The sequence below is a fragment of the Dermacentor andersoni genome, chromosome 1, assembly GCF_023375885.2.
Source record: "Dermacentor andersoni chromosome 1, qqDerAnde1_hic_scaffold, whole genome shotgun sequence".
NCBI lineage: Eukaryota > Metazoa > Arthropoda > Arachnida > Ixodida > Ixodidae > Dermacentor > Dermacentor andersoni.
Window position 1 is genome coordinate 149,497,218 of NC_092814.1, and position 16,973 is coordinate 149,514,190.

At 42.0% G+C, this 16,973-nt stretch overlaps 1 protein-coding gene across 3 annotated transcripts in view; it reads right to left on the bottom strand.

Annotated features, from left to right (window-relative positions):
• The window catches only part of LOC126544836 (uncharacterized), a 97,701-nt gene that overhangs the window by 26,604 nt on the left and 54,124 nt on the right, over positions 1–16,973 (bottom strand). For 2 of the 3 annotated variants that reach the window (XM_055062158.1, XM_055062160.1), the window contains 4 exons: positions 13,403–16,133; positions 5,270–5,371; positions 4,913–4,966; positions 131–179 (listed from right to left, as the gene is read on the bottom strand). In XM_055062158.1, the coding sequence (XP_054918133.1) occupies positions 131–179; positions 4,913–4,966; positions 5,270–5,371; positions 13,403–16,133 (2,936 nt within the window). The remainder of the gene's footprint in view (positions 1–130; positions 180–4,912; positions 4,967–5,269; positions 5,372–13,402; positions 16,134–16,973) is intronic. The other variant, XM_055062159.1, reaches the window with a different exon arrangement.

Genomic DNA, 16,973 nt, shown 5'->3' on the forward strand with positions numbered 1-16,973 from the left:
TACTGGGTCATTAGCTACTTATTGCAGCAGAAAAAACAAGATCGAAAATTTTTGTGTCAGTACTCAGTTTGTAAAGCCAAACCTGCTGCTTTGTATCGTAAAAACAGGCAAATATTTCCATCTCACAAACCTGGAACGGTGAAACTCTCATCTGCAGAGCCTCGAAGCTTGCCTTCCATCTGCAAATTGGGGTAGTAATTTTCAAAGGTTGCACACAGCATCAAAAATACTGCAGTTCAATCATACACAAATGCCATAGAGACCATTCCTTTACATTGCATGCAATGATTCCTTCGGAGGACTAATAATTCTATACACGTATGGGGGACTCAAATCCAGCCATTTCCAGTTATGCAGCAATGACAAATGTGAGGTGTACAACAAGCCATATAGCACTGTTTCTGAATATGACGCACAGCAGGAAAATGCTTTAATGCGGATATGCGACCTGAGAGAATGACTACAACAGCCTATGCCATAATTTTTGAAGGTCACACTTAGAGACATTTACCATCAAATTTCAACGCTCAATCCTGGCAATATCAAAATAGAACGCACCGGGAAAGCAGGAAATAGGGCCTCGGTATCATATCGGACAGAAACGCCCCGTAAAGAAAAGCACAATGAAGTTTGAAACTGAATGTCGCAGCCAGTTGTGGCAGATACTGATACGGCACATTCTGCCTGGCACATATTTGCCGCTGCGGCTGCGACGTGCTCTATCAGTATTGGTTGATTTGCCATTAATCTTTCTTGATCATTTCCGTTAGACGTAAGAGTCAAATCACCTTTTCTGGACTCCTGGCATGCTTAGTGTCAATATTGCCTGGTTTGAGCGTTGGAATTTGGTTATTAATATATCAAATTAGGTGCGATTTTCACTATGTTGAAAAATGGGGTTGCATAAAAATATATCAGCCCCGAATTTCGTGTATAAACAACTGCCCCCAAGGTTTTATAAAAAGTTCACTAACAAATTTTAGTTAGTCTTCTGACACTTGTGTTATTAGTGGCATGTCCACCTATGTACACCTCGCAACTACTCTGCAGAAACACCACATTTGCTACACTTGCAGTCGTTTCATAAAAAATCCGTATAATCTGAAAAAGGAAAAACGCCCTGTATTTACGCAGCAATTTTTCTTGACATTTCTGAGGCCTGCTACTGCCCATCCTATCATTCCTGGTTGTGCACGCCAAACTACACTGTGTTGCTGAGACAAAGTGGGGCAGTCTTTTCATGACAGACATTAAGAGGAAGCGTTAGTTTAAGGCCAACTCTAATTTCCTTATATGAATACATGTAAAACAGAAATGCATTCATGGGACATCCGCTGGACCGACTTGAATGAAATTTGTTGCATCTGAGGAAAAGGAAATTTTAGCAACTAACTGTAGGATGCATAATTCTGATTTAGGACCTCACACTTTTTACAAAAATGGTTGAAAACTTATAATTAAAGAAATATGGGAGCAAAAACCTTACAAATTTCTAACTTCACCAAAAACAGATATTGCAGTTCAGTAAACTAAATCTATGTGTGCATCTAAAGCACACAAACTTGATATACAGTCAAAATTCAGCCAAATGAAACCCAATTTTACGAAGTTCTCGATCTAATGAAGAAATTTCTATTCGCTGACAAGTACCCATAAGGTTCAGCGTTTTCATCAACCTGAAGTCACAAAATAGCTTGCATTAAACCCAACTTGAAGCTTTTCCAGAAATAAATGAGTAAAAAAAGGTGCGATTTCTTTCCAATTTTGATGCAGACTGGTTTTTCTTCGAGCTTGTGCTCTAATGCTATCGTGTTAAAACATCTAGGCACCCTAGTCACAGCCCTAGCTTTATTTTGACCAGGCTGCACGCCGTGCCAGTGCACGGAACAATGGACTCGGCAACCGTTAGCGTTCTTATGTACCAGATGGCGCTAGGGACGGCGGTAGTTGGGCCACCCTCATGGACTTTTTACACTTGCAGGCGTGGGTTGGCGACAAATACAATGCCGCGGTACCTTTTGGGTGTCACTATGTTAGAATTTTAGATTTCACCGAAAAATCCCTTTCTCGATTTTCCGAACTTCCTGATTTAACGAAATAATTTGAGCGTGGTCATTGCTTTGTTATATGGAGTTTCAACTGTACTACAAGCTTATAGCTAGTGGGGACACTCAACTCTTACAAGTGCCCTGACGTTTTCCCTGCATGGCTCTCGTGTCACCTGTAACCCAGCTTCTCCGCGTAGCTAAAAGCCGGCGGCGGGCAGTGTGGTTGCAGATTAGTACGCGAGATGGCGCAAGTGTTGCACTGCTAACTTGGGCACAAAAGGGAGTAGCCTGTTCCTCTTTGGTCTGGGGTCGCCTAGCTGCATGGACATTTTGCGCACTCGCCGTCTGTCCAAGGGACCGTCCTGTGAAAGACTTAGGATCAGGACACTGGAATAGACAAACACCACCGTTCGAATGTGCCACCAATCGCATCACCATAGATGCGAATGATTAGGCATTGGTTTCTAGAACGAGGGCGAACATATTTGCTTGCTATCCAGTCGCAGTGAGTCTGACTTCCTCGATTTGACACACGCCCATCGAAAAGTTCAACTGTTAATAATTGGGCTGGCTAGAGTGGTGTATAAAAGGCGCAATAAATGCCCTTGTGATTGCCTGCACTACTGTGTTGTCGTTCTTTTGTCCCAAGAGCATGTTTAAGAACCCACAAGCTTATGTGAAATTGTTACAATGCTTACGAGGGCTTTGCAAAAGTCCTCACAAATTAGAGTTACATTTCAGAGCAGTCTGTAATATACAAAAACTTTGTCCACTTTCAGAAATGTGATATCATTATTCATTACAAGTTACAAAGTTGAAAAATGGTACTTGAATTCGCTTTTTTCAATTTTTATAAATTTTCATTAAAATTTATAGCCTAAATAAAAGATCTGCTTCCTAGATTTTAACAAATAACGTATTTAACTTCCTTTTAAATGCAAGAACCTCATCATATTCAGTGCAGTGCATGCCAAACAAAGCATTTTCTCTGTTCCCATGTTTCATAGGGACACTAAAGGAAAATACTAAGCCAAGTTAGATCAAGAGTATTCATCTAGAATAATATTGTTTCCTGCGTGGCAATATATATATGACTTTGTTGCCCAGAAAATTGCTGCCAAAGGTCCCAGTGCTGCTCCTCTATTTGAACCACCAACACTAAAACTCAAAAGTTGACCTACCTCCACATGACTCCTTCTATGCTAATGTTAAATCGTTTTGAAACTCCTTATTTAGCTTTACATGGACAGTGTACTGCTAGGCGGCTGCAGCTCTTCTGTTTGCACGAGTTTCTCTGCGGCTCAGCTTGGGTTCAGGATACCAAATATCAGATGCGGCAGACGGAGCGAGGCAAGGGTGGTTGCCACATCGACAATTCTTAACGAAGAATGCGATGCGGCTTGCAGTAAACACAGCAGCCACCCCCTGAGCATCAGCAGTGCTAAAGTCACATATGAGATGACAAGGGTCCTGAAGTCATTCGCTTTGAGACCCTTGTCATTTGTCAGGAATTTGTCATTACAGAAGCCTCTTCTTTCAGTATAGCTAAACTATTATTCAATAGTGTTTCCCATCTGCAAAACTATATTTAAATAAAATTAAATTTTCTCTAGGAAACAAATTTCTGTGCTTGAATGATTTAAAGCAACTTCAAGAAGGCTCTCATACCTTAAAACATTTAGTGCTGCAATGTTCATGCAGGGAGAGATGAGCCACACTATGAAATGTGCTGTCAGCACATTTAATTGCAAAGTAAAAGCTACACAGCACAACCATTACTGCTTGCACAGTGAAACCTCAGTGGAGTCTACAGTGGAACCTCGATTATATGACTTTCTCGGGACCATGCGATAACATTGTATAACCCAGGCGTTGTATAATCTGACCAACAAGAATTATGTATATAATACACGATTTCGTATGACAGAGTTGCAAGGAGTTTCAATTTAAATTATATAATAATGCTCTGCAGGAACAGCATATCCAATATGATCTGCATGCCATCCGGCAGATAATTGGTTCGATCTTCGCACATGCTTTCGCACTTTCAGAGTTACACTTCTATGAGACTCAGTGCTGGACGCATCAAAGTATAGAGCCAACAGCGCTCTTGGCAATGCAAAGGTAGCAAGTTTGGCACAGCGCCAAAAACACTGTCGGCCATGTACACGGAGGTGTCTGGTGACAGGAGCAGGCACTTCAAAAACGCAGAGAGAGAAAGTGCAAAGTAGACGGCAACGAAGAAAATGGCAGGCAGCAGTTGGGCGACACTAAGAGGGGGAAGGAAAAGGAATGATGGGAGGGCGATGAACGTGACGAAGGAAAAAAAAAAATTAAGCAATACACCAACAGTGATTGTTAACATAAGTGAATAGCTACAACAGACAGATGAATGAGCGAGCGACAGTACACCTCTCCTTCCTGCCAGTCATTGCAACTTGGTTGTCTGAGAGCACATACCGTTTCCCTTGGCACCTTCCTTCGACTTCCCACGACGAACGAGTGAGGAGCAGCCTCTCCTCCTCCTTCCCCACAACTTGGTCGCATAAGAGCTCAGGTGACATTATCTCCCTCCTCAATACTCGTTTGCCCGAGCATGCAACCTTTCCCTCGCCTTCTGGCGATGAATGAGCGACGAGTTCTGCCTTGAATGAGATGGCTATGGTGTCTGCAGCTGGTACCTTTATGCTCTCCCCATTCTGTTAGCAACAATTTCCTCCTATCCTTTATGTTTTTGGCTCTAAAGGTACAACCAAATAACAGCATGAATCAACAAACAGGAGCAAGGCTGGGACCATAATTTTGTAAAATATTTATCTCTATGCAGTGTTGAGTGACAGTAAAATGATTGAGTGCAAACTGACCTCTCAGCATCAGCTGCCATGGAGTTGAGCTGCTCAGTCAAGTTGTTCACTTGCCTGAAAAGTGACAAACAAGTGATGTTTCCAATCACACAGTGCATTAATGAAACATGCAAGAAAAGTTAGCATGTTCCACACCTTCAATGCAAAAATTTACTGCAAAGAGTAAAAACCGAAGAAAAAAAAAATGGGAGCATGTGTGCAAACATGCACTGAAATGCACACTGACACAAACGTGTGCACACCAACATACACACAAACACAAACAGGAGGCATGAGTAGTTGTGGACATTCAGCAGGTTAGACGATAAGCAGCACGACCGTTGACCGTCACTGTTGCACCACATAACACGCAAATACCTTGCGTGAGTGTCCCAACTGGAAGAAAGAAAGTGCTCTAAAGACAGCCACCACGATAGCCTAGACACCATCACCTCGTAAAATTCTGCAGCCACCTGCATCCTGAACAGCACAAAGAAACTCATCAGCTACTGAAGACTAGCCTGGTTTATATCTAGTGCAATTAGCCACCATACATGCAAAATGATCTTGTATTTTTAACTTTGATTGTACATGCTTTATGCAGCAATGCAACATGTGGCATACAATAATTATTATAATTATGGGGTTTTACGTGCCAAAACCTCTTTCTGATTATGAGGCACGCTGTAGTGGACGACTCCGGAAATTTCGACCACCCGGGGTTCTTTAACGTGCACCTAAATGTAAGTACGCGGGTGCTTTCGCATTTCGCCCCATCGAAATGTGGCCGCCGTGGCCAGGATTCGATCCTGCGACCTCGTGCTCAGCAGCACAACACCATAGCCACTGAGCAACCACGGCGGGTTCTGGTATACAAGTGCTGCTCTGAATTAAGTTTTGACTAGCTGGATATTTATGCAGTGCAAACAAAATTTAATCAGACAAGTCTTTTCGCATAATGCCTACATTTGAATACAGGTACCATGCTGAAAAACAAGCTTGAAGATTTGTCTCAGCTTCATTTTGAATAGACACAATCAATGAATGCCAGCATTAAATTCTGGAAGAACTATCCGAAAACATTTTGTGCACATAAAACAATGAAAATAGGTGCCTGGTATGCGAGTAACTGAGTAACGTGTTAGGAAAAATAAAGAAAGACTATTCTCACTTGCAAGTCACGAATGCTTCTGCAAGGAAATACTATAACAAAATTAGGGAAAGAAGCCATGATGCAGAGTTTGTGCGCTATCACATCCTCACACCCAAATATATTTGCTTCACCAAGAAAAGGCAGACGTACTTGAGAGAAGTGGCATTCTATATACCGAGCACACCCAACACACCACTCATTACGCACCAAATTAAACTGGCCTGCATGTAGGTCAGCACATTTGCACTGAAGATGAGATGCACCATTCTTGATAAATATATAAAATAGTATGGCTTATACAACGCTTTTTGTAGATCTACCTGGCTGCTTGTGGAAAAGTAACTCACTTCATCACCACATGCACCCTCTTGATTAGTGCAGGTGGCCACTCAACTGATGTGCTTGATATTTGTCTACAAACCAGGCCTTACTCTGAGTGCTTGCAAGCTGAACAAAGCATTTCTATGATGTCACCACAGTGCAATATTGAGTGACTTGATTCCAGCATGCCTTTGTGATATTCCAAAATTATTTAGCGGCCACAGCAGCCAGTCTAATGTGACAGATGACTGGAAAGCCGCCAGCATCTCTTGCTGACTACCACAATGTCACTACCTCGCTGCATGTGTTGCTTCCATAGACTGCGAAGTTTAGGGGAGCAGCACCTATAAAACTTTATACAAATGCAAGCTCTGGGCAAATAGCCTAAGGTAGTGAGAATATTAACATTATAAGCAAGCTGAAAGCTGAGAGCCATATGCTGTCAACACCTCTATGCTTAGAGTGGCACCTGACAGCAGCAAAAACGTTAAGAGCAAGTGGGGCTATACTAATTCAGGTACAACCAAATTAGGAAGCCCACTGAGCTTCAACAAAAGACACTCCCTCACCAGAATAGGAAGTGGTCTCCCTGGTGCAGTATTGGCGACTCCCTCCCAAATGACTCATTCGATTAACTAATGGCCCTCAGTCCCCAGCACCTATGGAGCACCTGACCAAGACGGCGGTCAGGCCTGCGACGCAGCAGAGGGTGCTAAAAATCTCTGGACCCGGACAGACCGCCAATGGAAACACCCTCGCAACGTTACACCCAAACTCAAGTGAAGCTAGCCTAGCAGGACTCTTTGAGGAACTATCAGGCATTGTTTGGGATATTACTGGCCTTAGTGAGGTTAGAAGAACTGTTGAGGCTTACACAGTGCTGGCAAATGGCCACGTCCTTTGCTATAGAGGACTACCAGATAAGCATTTCGGAGCAGAATTCCTAATTTATAAGGACATAGCAGGCAACATTGACGATTTGACAGCATTAATGAGAATGAAGCAGTAATCGTAATAAAGCTGAATATGAGGTATAGAATAAAGGTAGTACAAACCTACGCTACAACTTCCAGTCATGATGATGAAGAAATAAAACAGTTATATGAAGATGTTGAATCAGCAACGAGAAAAGTGCAAACTCGGCATACTGTAGAGTAATGGGTGACGTCAATGCGAAAGTGGGGAAAAAGCAGGCTGGTGAATAAGCAATTGGCAACTAAGGCGTGGATTGAAGGAACACTCAAGGATAGATGTTGATAGAATTCGCAGAAAGGAATATGCTGCGAATAATGAACACCTTCAGGAAGTGTTGGAACAAAAAGTGGACCTGGAAAAGCCCTAATGGTGAAACAAGAAATGATATTGATTTCATACTTTCTGCCGATGCCAGCATAGTGCAGGATGTAGAAGTGATAGGTAGGGTAAAGTGCAGTGATCATAGGCTAGTGAGGGCTAGGATTCACCTCAATTTGAAGAGAGAAAGAGCAAAATTGGTCCATAAGAAACAGGCCAACCTAGACGCAGTAAGGGTGAAAGCAGACCGATTCAGGTTGGAACTTGCAAACAAATATGCAGCCTTAGAACACAGATCAAGATGACATAGAGGCCATGAATGAAACCGTAACTAGGCTGGCCTCAGATGCAGCTATTGCAGTGGGAGGTAAGGCACTAAGGCAACCAGTAGGTAAGCTCTCCTAAGTAATAGAGGACCTAATAAACGAACGACAAAGAATGAAAGTGTCCAACTCAAGAGATAAGATAGAATTCGCGGAACTGTCAAAACTGATCAACAAGGAGAAAATAAGGGATATTCAAAATTATAATGTAAGAAAGACTGAGGAAGGGGGCAGTAATAAATGGACGCAGAAGGAAATCAGTGAGAAGGAAACTTGGCATAGGACAAACCAAGATGTATGCACTGAAAGATAAGCAGGGTAATACCAGCAATCTCGCACCTACAGTGAAAGCAGCGGAAGAATTCTATACTGACCTGTACAGTACCCAAACAGCCACAATACCTCCATTCGAAGTAGTAATGAACAGGTAACAGAGGCTCTTTCTATAACTAGCAATGAAGTTAGAAGAGCCTTGCAAGACGTGAAACGGGGAGAAGCGGCAGGAGAAGATAGAATACGAGTCTATTTATTCAAAGATGGAGGAAACATATTGCTTGAAAAACTGGCGGCCCTTTATACAAACTGTCTATCGACTTTGAAGGGTCCCAGAGAACTGGAAGGCAGCCAACATTATACTAATCCATAAAAAGGGAGATGGTAAAAAACTGAAAAATTATAGGCCCATTAGCTTACTTCCAGTATTACATAAAATATTTACCAAATTAATCTCCAATAGAATAAGGGCAACACTGGACTTCAGTCAACCAAAGGAACAGGCTGGTTTCAGGAAGGGATACTCTACAGTAGATCACATCCATGTCATAAATCAGGTAATCGAGAAATCCACAAGTACAATCAGCTCCTCTGTATGGCTTTCATAGATTACGAAAAGGCATTTGATTCAGTAGAGATACCAGCAGTCAGAGGCATATAATCAAGCAGTACAGAACGCTTATGTAAATACCTTGGAAAGTATCTACAGAGATTCCACAGCTACCTACCTTAATTCTCCGCAAGAAAAATAGGAAGATACCTATAAAGAAAGGGGTCAGACAAAGAGAATCTCTCCAATGTTATTCACTACATGCTCGGAAGTATTCAAGCTATCAAACTGGGAAGGCTTAGGAGTAAGAATCAATGGTGAACATCTCAGCAACCTTCGATTTGCAGATGACATTGTCCTGTTCAGCAACACTGGGGATGAGTTAACACAAATGACTGAGGACCTTAACAGAGAGTATAAGAGTGGGGTTGCAGACTAATATGCAGAAGACAAAGATAATGATTAATAGCCGGGCAAGAGAACAAGAGTTCAGTATCGCCAGTCAGCCTCCAGAGTCTGAACAAGTACACTTACCTAGGCCAATTACTCGCAGGGGACCCTGAACATGTGAAGAAATTTACAGAATAAGAATGGGTTGGAGTGCATTCAGCAGACATTATCAGATCCTGACAGGAAGCTTAAAAAATTAAAAATTAAACTATGGGGTTTTACCTGCCCAAACCACTTTTGGATAATGAGGCACACCGTAGTGGAGGACTCCGAGAATTTTGACCTCCTGGGGTTCTTTAATGTGCACCTAAATCTAAGTACACGGGTGTTTTCACATTTTGCCTCCATTGAAATGCGGCCGCCGTGGTCGGGATTCGATCCCGCAACCGTCTGCTCAGCAGCCCAACACCATAGCCACTAAGCAACCATGGTGGGTGACAGGAAGCTTACCATTGCCATTGAAAAGAAAGGTACAATCAGTGCAAGCATACGGGGCAGAAACTTCGAGACTGACAAAAAAGCTGAAAAACAAGTTAAGGATCGTGCAAAGAGCGATTGAACGAAAAATGTTAGGTGTAACGTTAGAGACAGGAAGAGAGTGGTGTGATTCAGAGAGCAAACGGGGATAGCCAATATTCTAATTGACATTATCAGAAAGAAATGGAGCTGGGCAGGGCATGTAATGTGTAGGTTAGATAACTGGTGGACCATTAGGGTTATAGAATGGATGCCAAGAGAAGGGAAGCGCAGTCGAGGACGGCTTAAGACTAGGTGGGGTGATGAAATTAATTTGCAAGCGCTAGTTGAAATCGGTTCGTGCAGGACAAGGGTAATTGGAGATCGCAGGGAGAGGCCTTCGTCCTGCAGTGGACATAAAATTAGGCTGATGATGTTCTTACTGTCATATGCGAGTAGCAAAGGAAGGAAGTGGGCATATGCAGAGGAATATAGCCTTGAAACTAAGCTTTCTTTGCAAATCCTCCCATACTTTTCCAAATATGACTGGGTGCTGCTGTCTTGGTGAAAAGTGTACACTTAAATATTGAATTAAGCGCCCACAATCGCATGTATACTTTTATTGTACCAATGCCTACTGGCTCTTTGAGATGATCCGCATGTGTCTCATTGCTTAGCACAGGTGTGCAAGAGCACATGCATGTGCACCAGTTTCCTTTATGTCAAAGATGCAGGAATGAAATGGGCATACTTTTAGCATACGATTTACCGCTTTGGTTCACATAGATTCCAAGACGTGTGTTGGAGCTGCATCATTTGTAATATTCAGTTGCATTATTTTAGAAAAAGTTTTGGTGGAAAAAGGATGGTTGAGGAAGCCAAGTGGTAAGCATGATAGTCTACAGTACGATAGCAACATGCCCCTTTTACAAAAGGGAAATGTGAAAACTTGCTCGCAGCGCAAACCAAATTGAAGTCATACTTTTGTCCTACAATAAATTATTGTACATTGTGGTCTTCATAGCACTCAGTTTATCAGTGCTTTTCCTAATTACAACAGACGTATCATACTTGCCAAAAATGATTTGTCATTTCTATGAATGTAAGCGGCAAGGTCAAATATTTTAATCTCATGAGATAAGGCTGTAAATTTGGCAAAAATATTCTAAGAGGCAAGCTTCACCATTACTCTAGCAGTATCTCCATGGACCAACAGAAGCCGCAAGCAATAAATGTATCATTTCCCTATATTAGTGATACCCACACTGGATGAATTCCATGCCTGTTTGTAGGGAGATTAGGAGCATGTAAGCAGGCACAGGTGTAAGCTGTCAGCGGCAAAGGAATCTGGCGGTGTCTAATCAACTATTGTGTCAGAGAAATGAAGATCACGAGGTGACAGCACTATAAATGAGACAAAACAATTGGTAGCAATCTGTGCATGAATGCATAAGCACAGAAATTTTTTTCACACTTGTGTACATTTTGTACCTAAGCTTAAAGGAAGATGTGCAATAAGCATCCTCAAAATCAAACACCAGATTAGACATAAGAGTGAGACCATGGCTAGTGCATGTGTACTCTTAGGCTGAGTGTTACATACAAGGCCAGCTCCAATTGCAGCATAATTATCTACAAACTGTATGCACAAAATGAGTTAGTTCCCTAGCAATGACACTTTTCATCCAGATTTTGTTTCTGGCATGCATAACCAGTGCAAGAGCTAGTTGCATGCTTCATCTCTTCATCATCAGGGCATGCCATGCCAATGCATTGAATCACAAGCTAAGAGTGCTAATGCAGTTTTGTATTACAACTGCCTAAAGCAATGGCCTTAGCCATTAAGCATATACAGTTACACTAAACATCAGAAGCCTCAAACACATATCGTGGCACTGATTTGATTATGCTTTCATAGCCGAAGTTGTAAGAGCCAATGTGTTCCATAGCTGACACACAAGTTGCCTGACCTTTCGAAACAGAATTGTTCAGAGGACATATAAAATTATCTGCATTGGTATAACGAACGTTCATTTAAGAATTTTAAGTTTCATGAACTTTTCAGCTGCAAAGATGACTACAGTAAAACCTCGTTAATACATATCTGGCACGGAAAGTGGATCAGGTATACACTTAGTGATGTACTAATAAGCCGAGAATGGCAGATGAGCGGCTATAGATTAGCGGCCAAAAAAACATTTGATTCTTACTCACACTCATGCAGACAAGATTTATTTGTGAGCAGGATACAAAAAAAATCAGATTTTCACTTGTCACCATAGCGGCCTTGAAGCGGTGACGGTCGCGAGCCAGTTTCTCTATCAGTCCCCACTTCTCTGCGATCACCCTCATGACGGTCAATGCGCTAGCTGCGTCGTATCCGGGAGGGCCATCATCCATGTCATCATCCACGACGACAACGTGGAAGTGCCTAGAAGCTATAGCAGCAGGAAAAACTTCACGGCTACCATGTTTTGACATCACTATCGGTGGCTATTTCAGTCCGGGAAAGGTCCGTGCACCGCAATTTTGCTATCTATGGTCTGCACGCACAGCATTTTTCCAATGCTGCCCTTGTACATGCCAAAAAATGAAGTAACTACTACACGCTAACTGTTGGCATGCGTTAAGCGACTACGGCTTAAGCAGTCAGCCAACATATTAGGTTCAATGGTGGCAGGGCGGGGGGGATTCATTGCAACTATTTAACTGGAATTATTAAGCAGGTATGCATTAACGAGGTTTTACTAATTAGAGGGGTTCCACTGTATTCATTGGCTCAATTCAATACAGCAGCGATGAACTCAGACTAAAGATAAAGCAATATTTCAATGATGGCTTCAACACTGACCCGGTGTGCAACACTAGTCATGTGCTGCCAGTGCTTGCAAAAGGAACCACACAGATGGCATGCAAGCATACAATGCATATCTTCCATTTCATTAAATTTAGTACCTCTAGTGCATTTTATTCAAGCAAACATTAGGAGTACATGTAAGAACTAAGTTGTTCTGCTGAGATGAAAGTGAATGATGGCAACTCTAGCAACTTTGACGTATTTTGAAAGCAACAGTGCTAATTTTATGAGAAAAGGTGTGCTGTGTGACCTTGTGTTTTATAGAACATCACATTAACCACAACCTCAAACTACGGTACATAAAATGAAATTCATTATTGCCTGAAGGCACAGCACACTAAGAGGCACAATGACAGAAAACAAAATATATTACAGTTCAGACCAAAGCCAGCTGTTGAATAACAAATACAAATTTCAGCTCAACCAACATTGTGAACATTGTCTCCAATGTGTCATCCTCATCATTAAACTTTTTTTCAGGTCACATGTGGTGCATATTAATGTGGAACTTAAAATTAGGAAATCTTAATTATGATAGGTTTTGGAAAGTTTGCATATGGGTGAATGAGAAAATTTGCATCTTGCGTATATGTAGATAATTGCCCACCTCACTCTGGCTGTAAGTCCCAAAAGGGAACATTATTGACAATGACTCAGAAGTGTCAATTTTTCCACTACACTGCTTCATATTGTATGTCTTTGACCGAGCAGATTAGTTTTGGATGCTCAATTTTTAAATCTAGAGTATGTGTGCAACAATGATTTATTCTTTCCTAGGTACAACTGAAGTGCAGCTAAGCAAATTACAAGCAAGGAGAGAAATAAAACAACTCACTCATCTTTGACTTGTGCTAGTTCTTCTGACAGCTGCTTCAGTTGGTCACGTAGCTCCCTCCTCTGCCTGTCAAGTTCACTGCATACACATTTGTACTTATCAGCACGGAGCACAGCAGCTTCGAGTTGCTGAGTGCAGTTGGTCAGTTCTTCATCTCGGCGACGATTTTCACAGGACAAAACTTCAGCCTTCTCCTTCCAAATATTAAGGTTGCGTGTGGCATCCGAGAGCTTAACTTCAATTCCGTTCCTGATATCGTGGCATGACTTAATACTTTCTTTAAGTTGTTTTCTTTCTTTCAGCAGTTCAGAAATATTGTTTTGTGCTACCCTGTTTGCATCCTCCAGAGCAGACATTTTCTTGGTGAATTCACTGTTCCTGCTACGAAGGCTGTCAACTTCAACAAGTGCTGAAGTGAGTCTTTCTTCCAGGCTTGTATTGAGGGTCAGTATATCCCCAAAGTCATCAAGTTCCTTTAGCATGTCCTGCTTTAACTGCTCATGAATGGAAATTTCATGATGCAAAAGAGTCACTGAAGACTTAAGCTCAGCTTCCTCACAGTGTGCTTCATCAAGTTTAGATTGAAGATCTTCAATGCAGTCTGTTAAGAGCAAATGCTGATGTTCCCATCTGCTTTTTAAATCTTCAAGAATCTGAACATTTGCTTTGAGAACTTCATTTTGTTTCTCAATTTCCTCCATTTTCATGTTGAGAATCACTTTCTCCTCCTGATGTTGCACAACTTCATGATGAAGCTTATGGAAGTTGCTTGCAAGATCTTCCAGGCTTCTCTCTATAGTTGTCTTCTCTATGTGCAGCTCTGCCAACCTCTTCTCACCTTCCTCTTTTTCAAATTTCACTTGGGCAAATTCATCTTTCAGGGCAATAAGCTCTTGTTTGCAGTCAGCAAGTGACTGTGCTTTGTTTTGCAGCACTTCATTTTCAAGGACCAATTGTTCGATCTGTGTGCCCTTGGCAGTGTTTTCTTTTTTCTGGCATAAAAGCTCATGATGAAGCTCAGTATGCTTGGCCTCAAGGTTTTCAATGCTTGTTTTCAGGGAAGAATTCTCTTTGCAAGCTTCTGCAACCTTCTCCTCGAATTCGTGCTTTTCTGCCTTCACACGGTCCAAGATTGCATTCAGCTCTTGCTTGCAATCAGCAAGTGACTGTGCTTTGTTTTTCAGCACTTCATTTTCAAGGACCAGTTGTTCGATTTGTGTGCCCTTGGCAGTGCTTTCGTTTTCCTGGCATACAAGCTTGTGATGAAGCTCAGTATGCTTGGCCTCGAGGTTTTCAATGCTTGCTTTCAGATCAGAATTCTCTTCGCAAGTTTCTGCCACCTTCGCCTCGAGTTCATGCTTTTCTGCCTTCACATGGTCCAAGATTGCATTCAGCTCTTGCTGGCAATCAGCAAGTGACTGGGCTTTGTTTTTCAGCACTTCATTTTCAAGGACCAACTGTTCCACTTGTGTGCCCTTGGCAGTGTTTTCTTTTTCCAGGCATACAAGCTTGTGATGAAGCTCAGTATGCTTGGCCTCGAGGTTTTCAATGCTTGCTTTCAGAGAAGAATTCTCTTTGCAAGTTTCTGCCACCTTCTCCTCGAGTTCATGCTTTTCTGCCTTCACATGGTCCAAGATTGCATTCAGCTCTTGCTGGCAATCGGCAAGTGACTGTGCTTTGTTTTTAAGCACTTCATTTTCAAGGACCAATTGTTCGATTTGTGTGCCCTTGGCAGTGTTTTCGTTTTCCTGGCATACAAGCTTGTGATGAAGCTCAGTATGCTTGGCCTCAAGGTTTTCAATGCTTGCTTTCAGAAAAGAATTCTCGTTGCAAGTTTCTGTCACCTTCTCCTCGAGTTCATGCTTTTCTGCCTTCACATGGTCCAAGATTGCATTCAGCTCTTGCTGGCAATCAGCAAGTGACTGTGCTTTGTTTTTAAGCACTTCATTTTCAAGGACCAATTGTTCGATTTGTGTGCCCTTGGCAGTGTTTTCGTTTTCCTGGCATACAAGCTTGTGATGAAGCTCAGTATGCTTGGCCTCAAGGTTTTCAATGCTTGCTTTCAGAAAAGAATTCTCGTTGCAAGTTTCTGTCACCTTCTCCTCGAGTTCATGCTTTTCTGCCTTCACATGGTCCAAGATTGCATTCAGCTCTTGCTGGCAATCAGCAAGTGACTGTGCTTTGTTTTTAAGCACTTCATTTTCAAGGACCAATTGTTCGATTTGTGTGCCCTTGGCAGTGTTTTCGTTTTCCTGGCATACAAGCTTGTGATGAAGCTCAGTATGCTTGGCCTCAAGGTTTTCAATGCTTGCTTTCAGAAAAGAATTCTCGTTGCAAGTTTCTGTCACCTTCTCCTCGAGTTCATGCTTTTCTGCCTTCACATGGTCCAAGATTGCATTCAGCTCTTGCTGGCAATCAACAAGTGACTGGGCTTTGTTTTTCAGCACTTCATTTTCACAAACAAATTGTTCTATTTCCGCTTGCTTGGCAGCACATTGTTTTTTGTGACAAAGAACTTGGTGGTGAAGCTCACTACACTTGGCCTCAATATCTTTTATTATTCCTCGCAGGGATGACTTTTCTGTGCAAATTTTTGCCATGTTTTCCTCCATTCCTTCTTTTTCAGTTGTGATATTGGTCAGCATGTCCCTCAAAGCCTTAAGTTCTTCTTCAAGGAGAAAAATTTTGGCCTTGAAGCTTGCATTTTCTTGGTCGTACGCCTCCACGATATCTGTTTGGGAAGACATTTTGGTTAGGACAAAGTTTGCAAAAGATATATAGCGAGAAATCAAGCACTGGTAGAATTTTATAATATTTTTGGCCATTTTTGAACTACACTGATTGCATAGTAATACTACACTAAGGTAGAACATAGCAACAGAAAACATTACAAAAGCAGACAGCAAATTTATATACCAGAAGCAAGAAGTATCCAAGAGCTGAACAGGTTAAAATGGTACATCCTATGTAGAACTTACACTGCGGCAATTTATGCAAGAAGTCCCATGCACACATAGTCAGGGTTTCATACAGCAAAAATACATGCAAAGCCGCCCTTTCATGAAAACCAGGGCAGCTATCTTTGAATATGGAATTGCATGCTTCAGACTATTTGGACAACATCTAGTGCACCACGTCGAGTCTGCAATAAATGAACACCAATAATATCTTTATCTCAGATGAGAGAATACACCGATTTATTGAGAACTGGTATCTAAATGTAAAAAAAAATGATGGAGTTTTGAGAGCCAAAACCACGATCTGATTATGAGGTACGCCGTAATGCGAGACTCCAGAAATCTGGACTACCTGGGTGCACCTAAATCTAAGTACATGGGTGTCTTCGCATCTCAGCTCCATCGAAATGTGGCTGCTGTGGCTGGGATTTGATGCCATGAAATCGTGCTTAGCAGCCAAACACCATAGCCACAAAGCAACCACGGCGAGTCTAAATGTTGCAAACTTGGCACTGTTACCAATGTCTAGCTTTCTGATCGACAGACAATCCTATGGCAACACTGTTTTATGCCACACTGGGGCATACGGTTCTTATCAAAGCCATTTGTGTTAC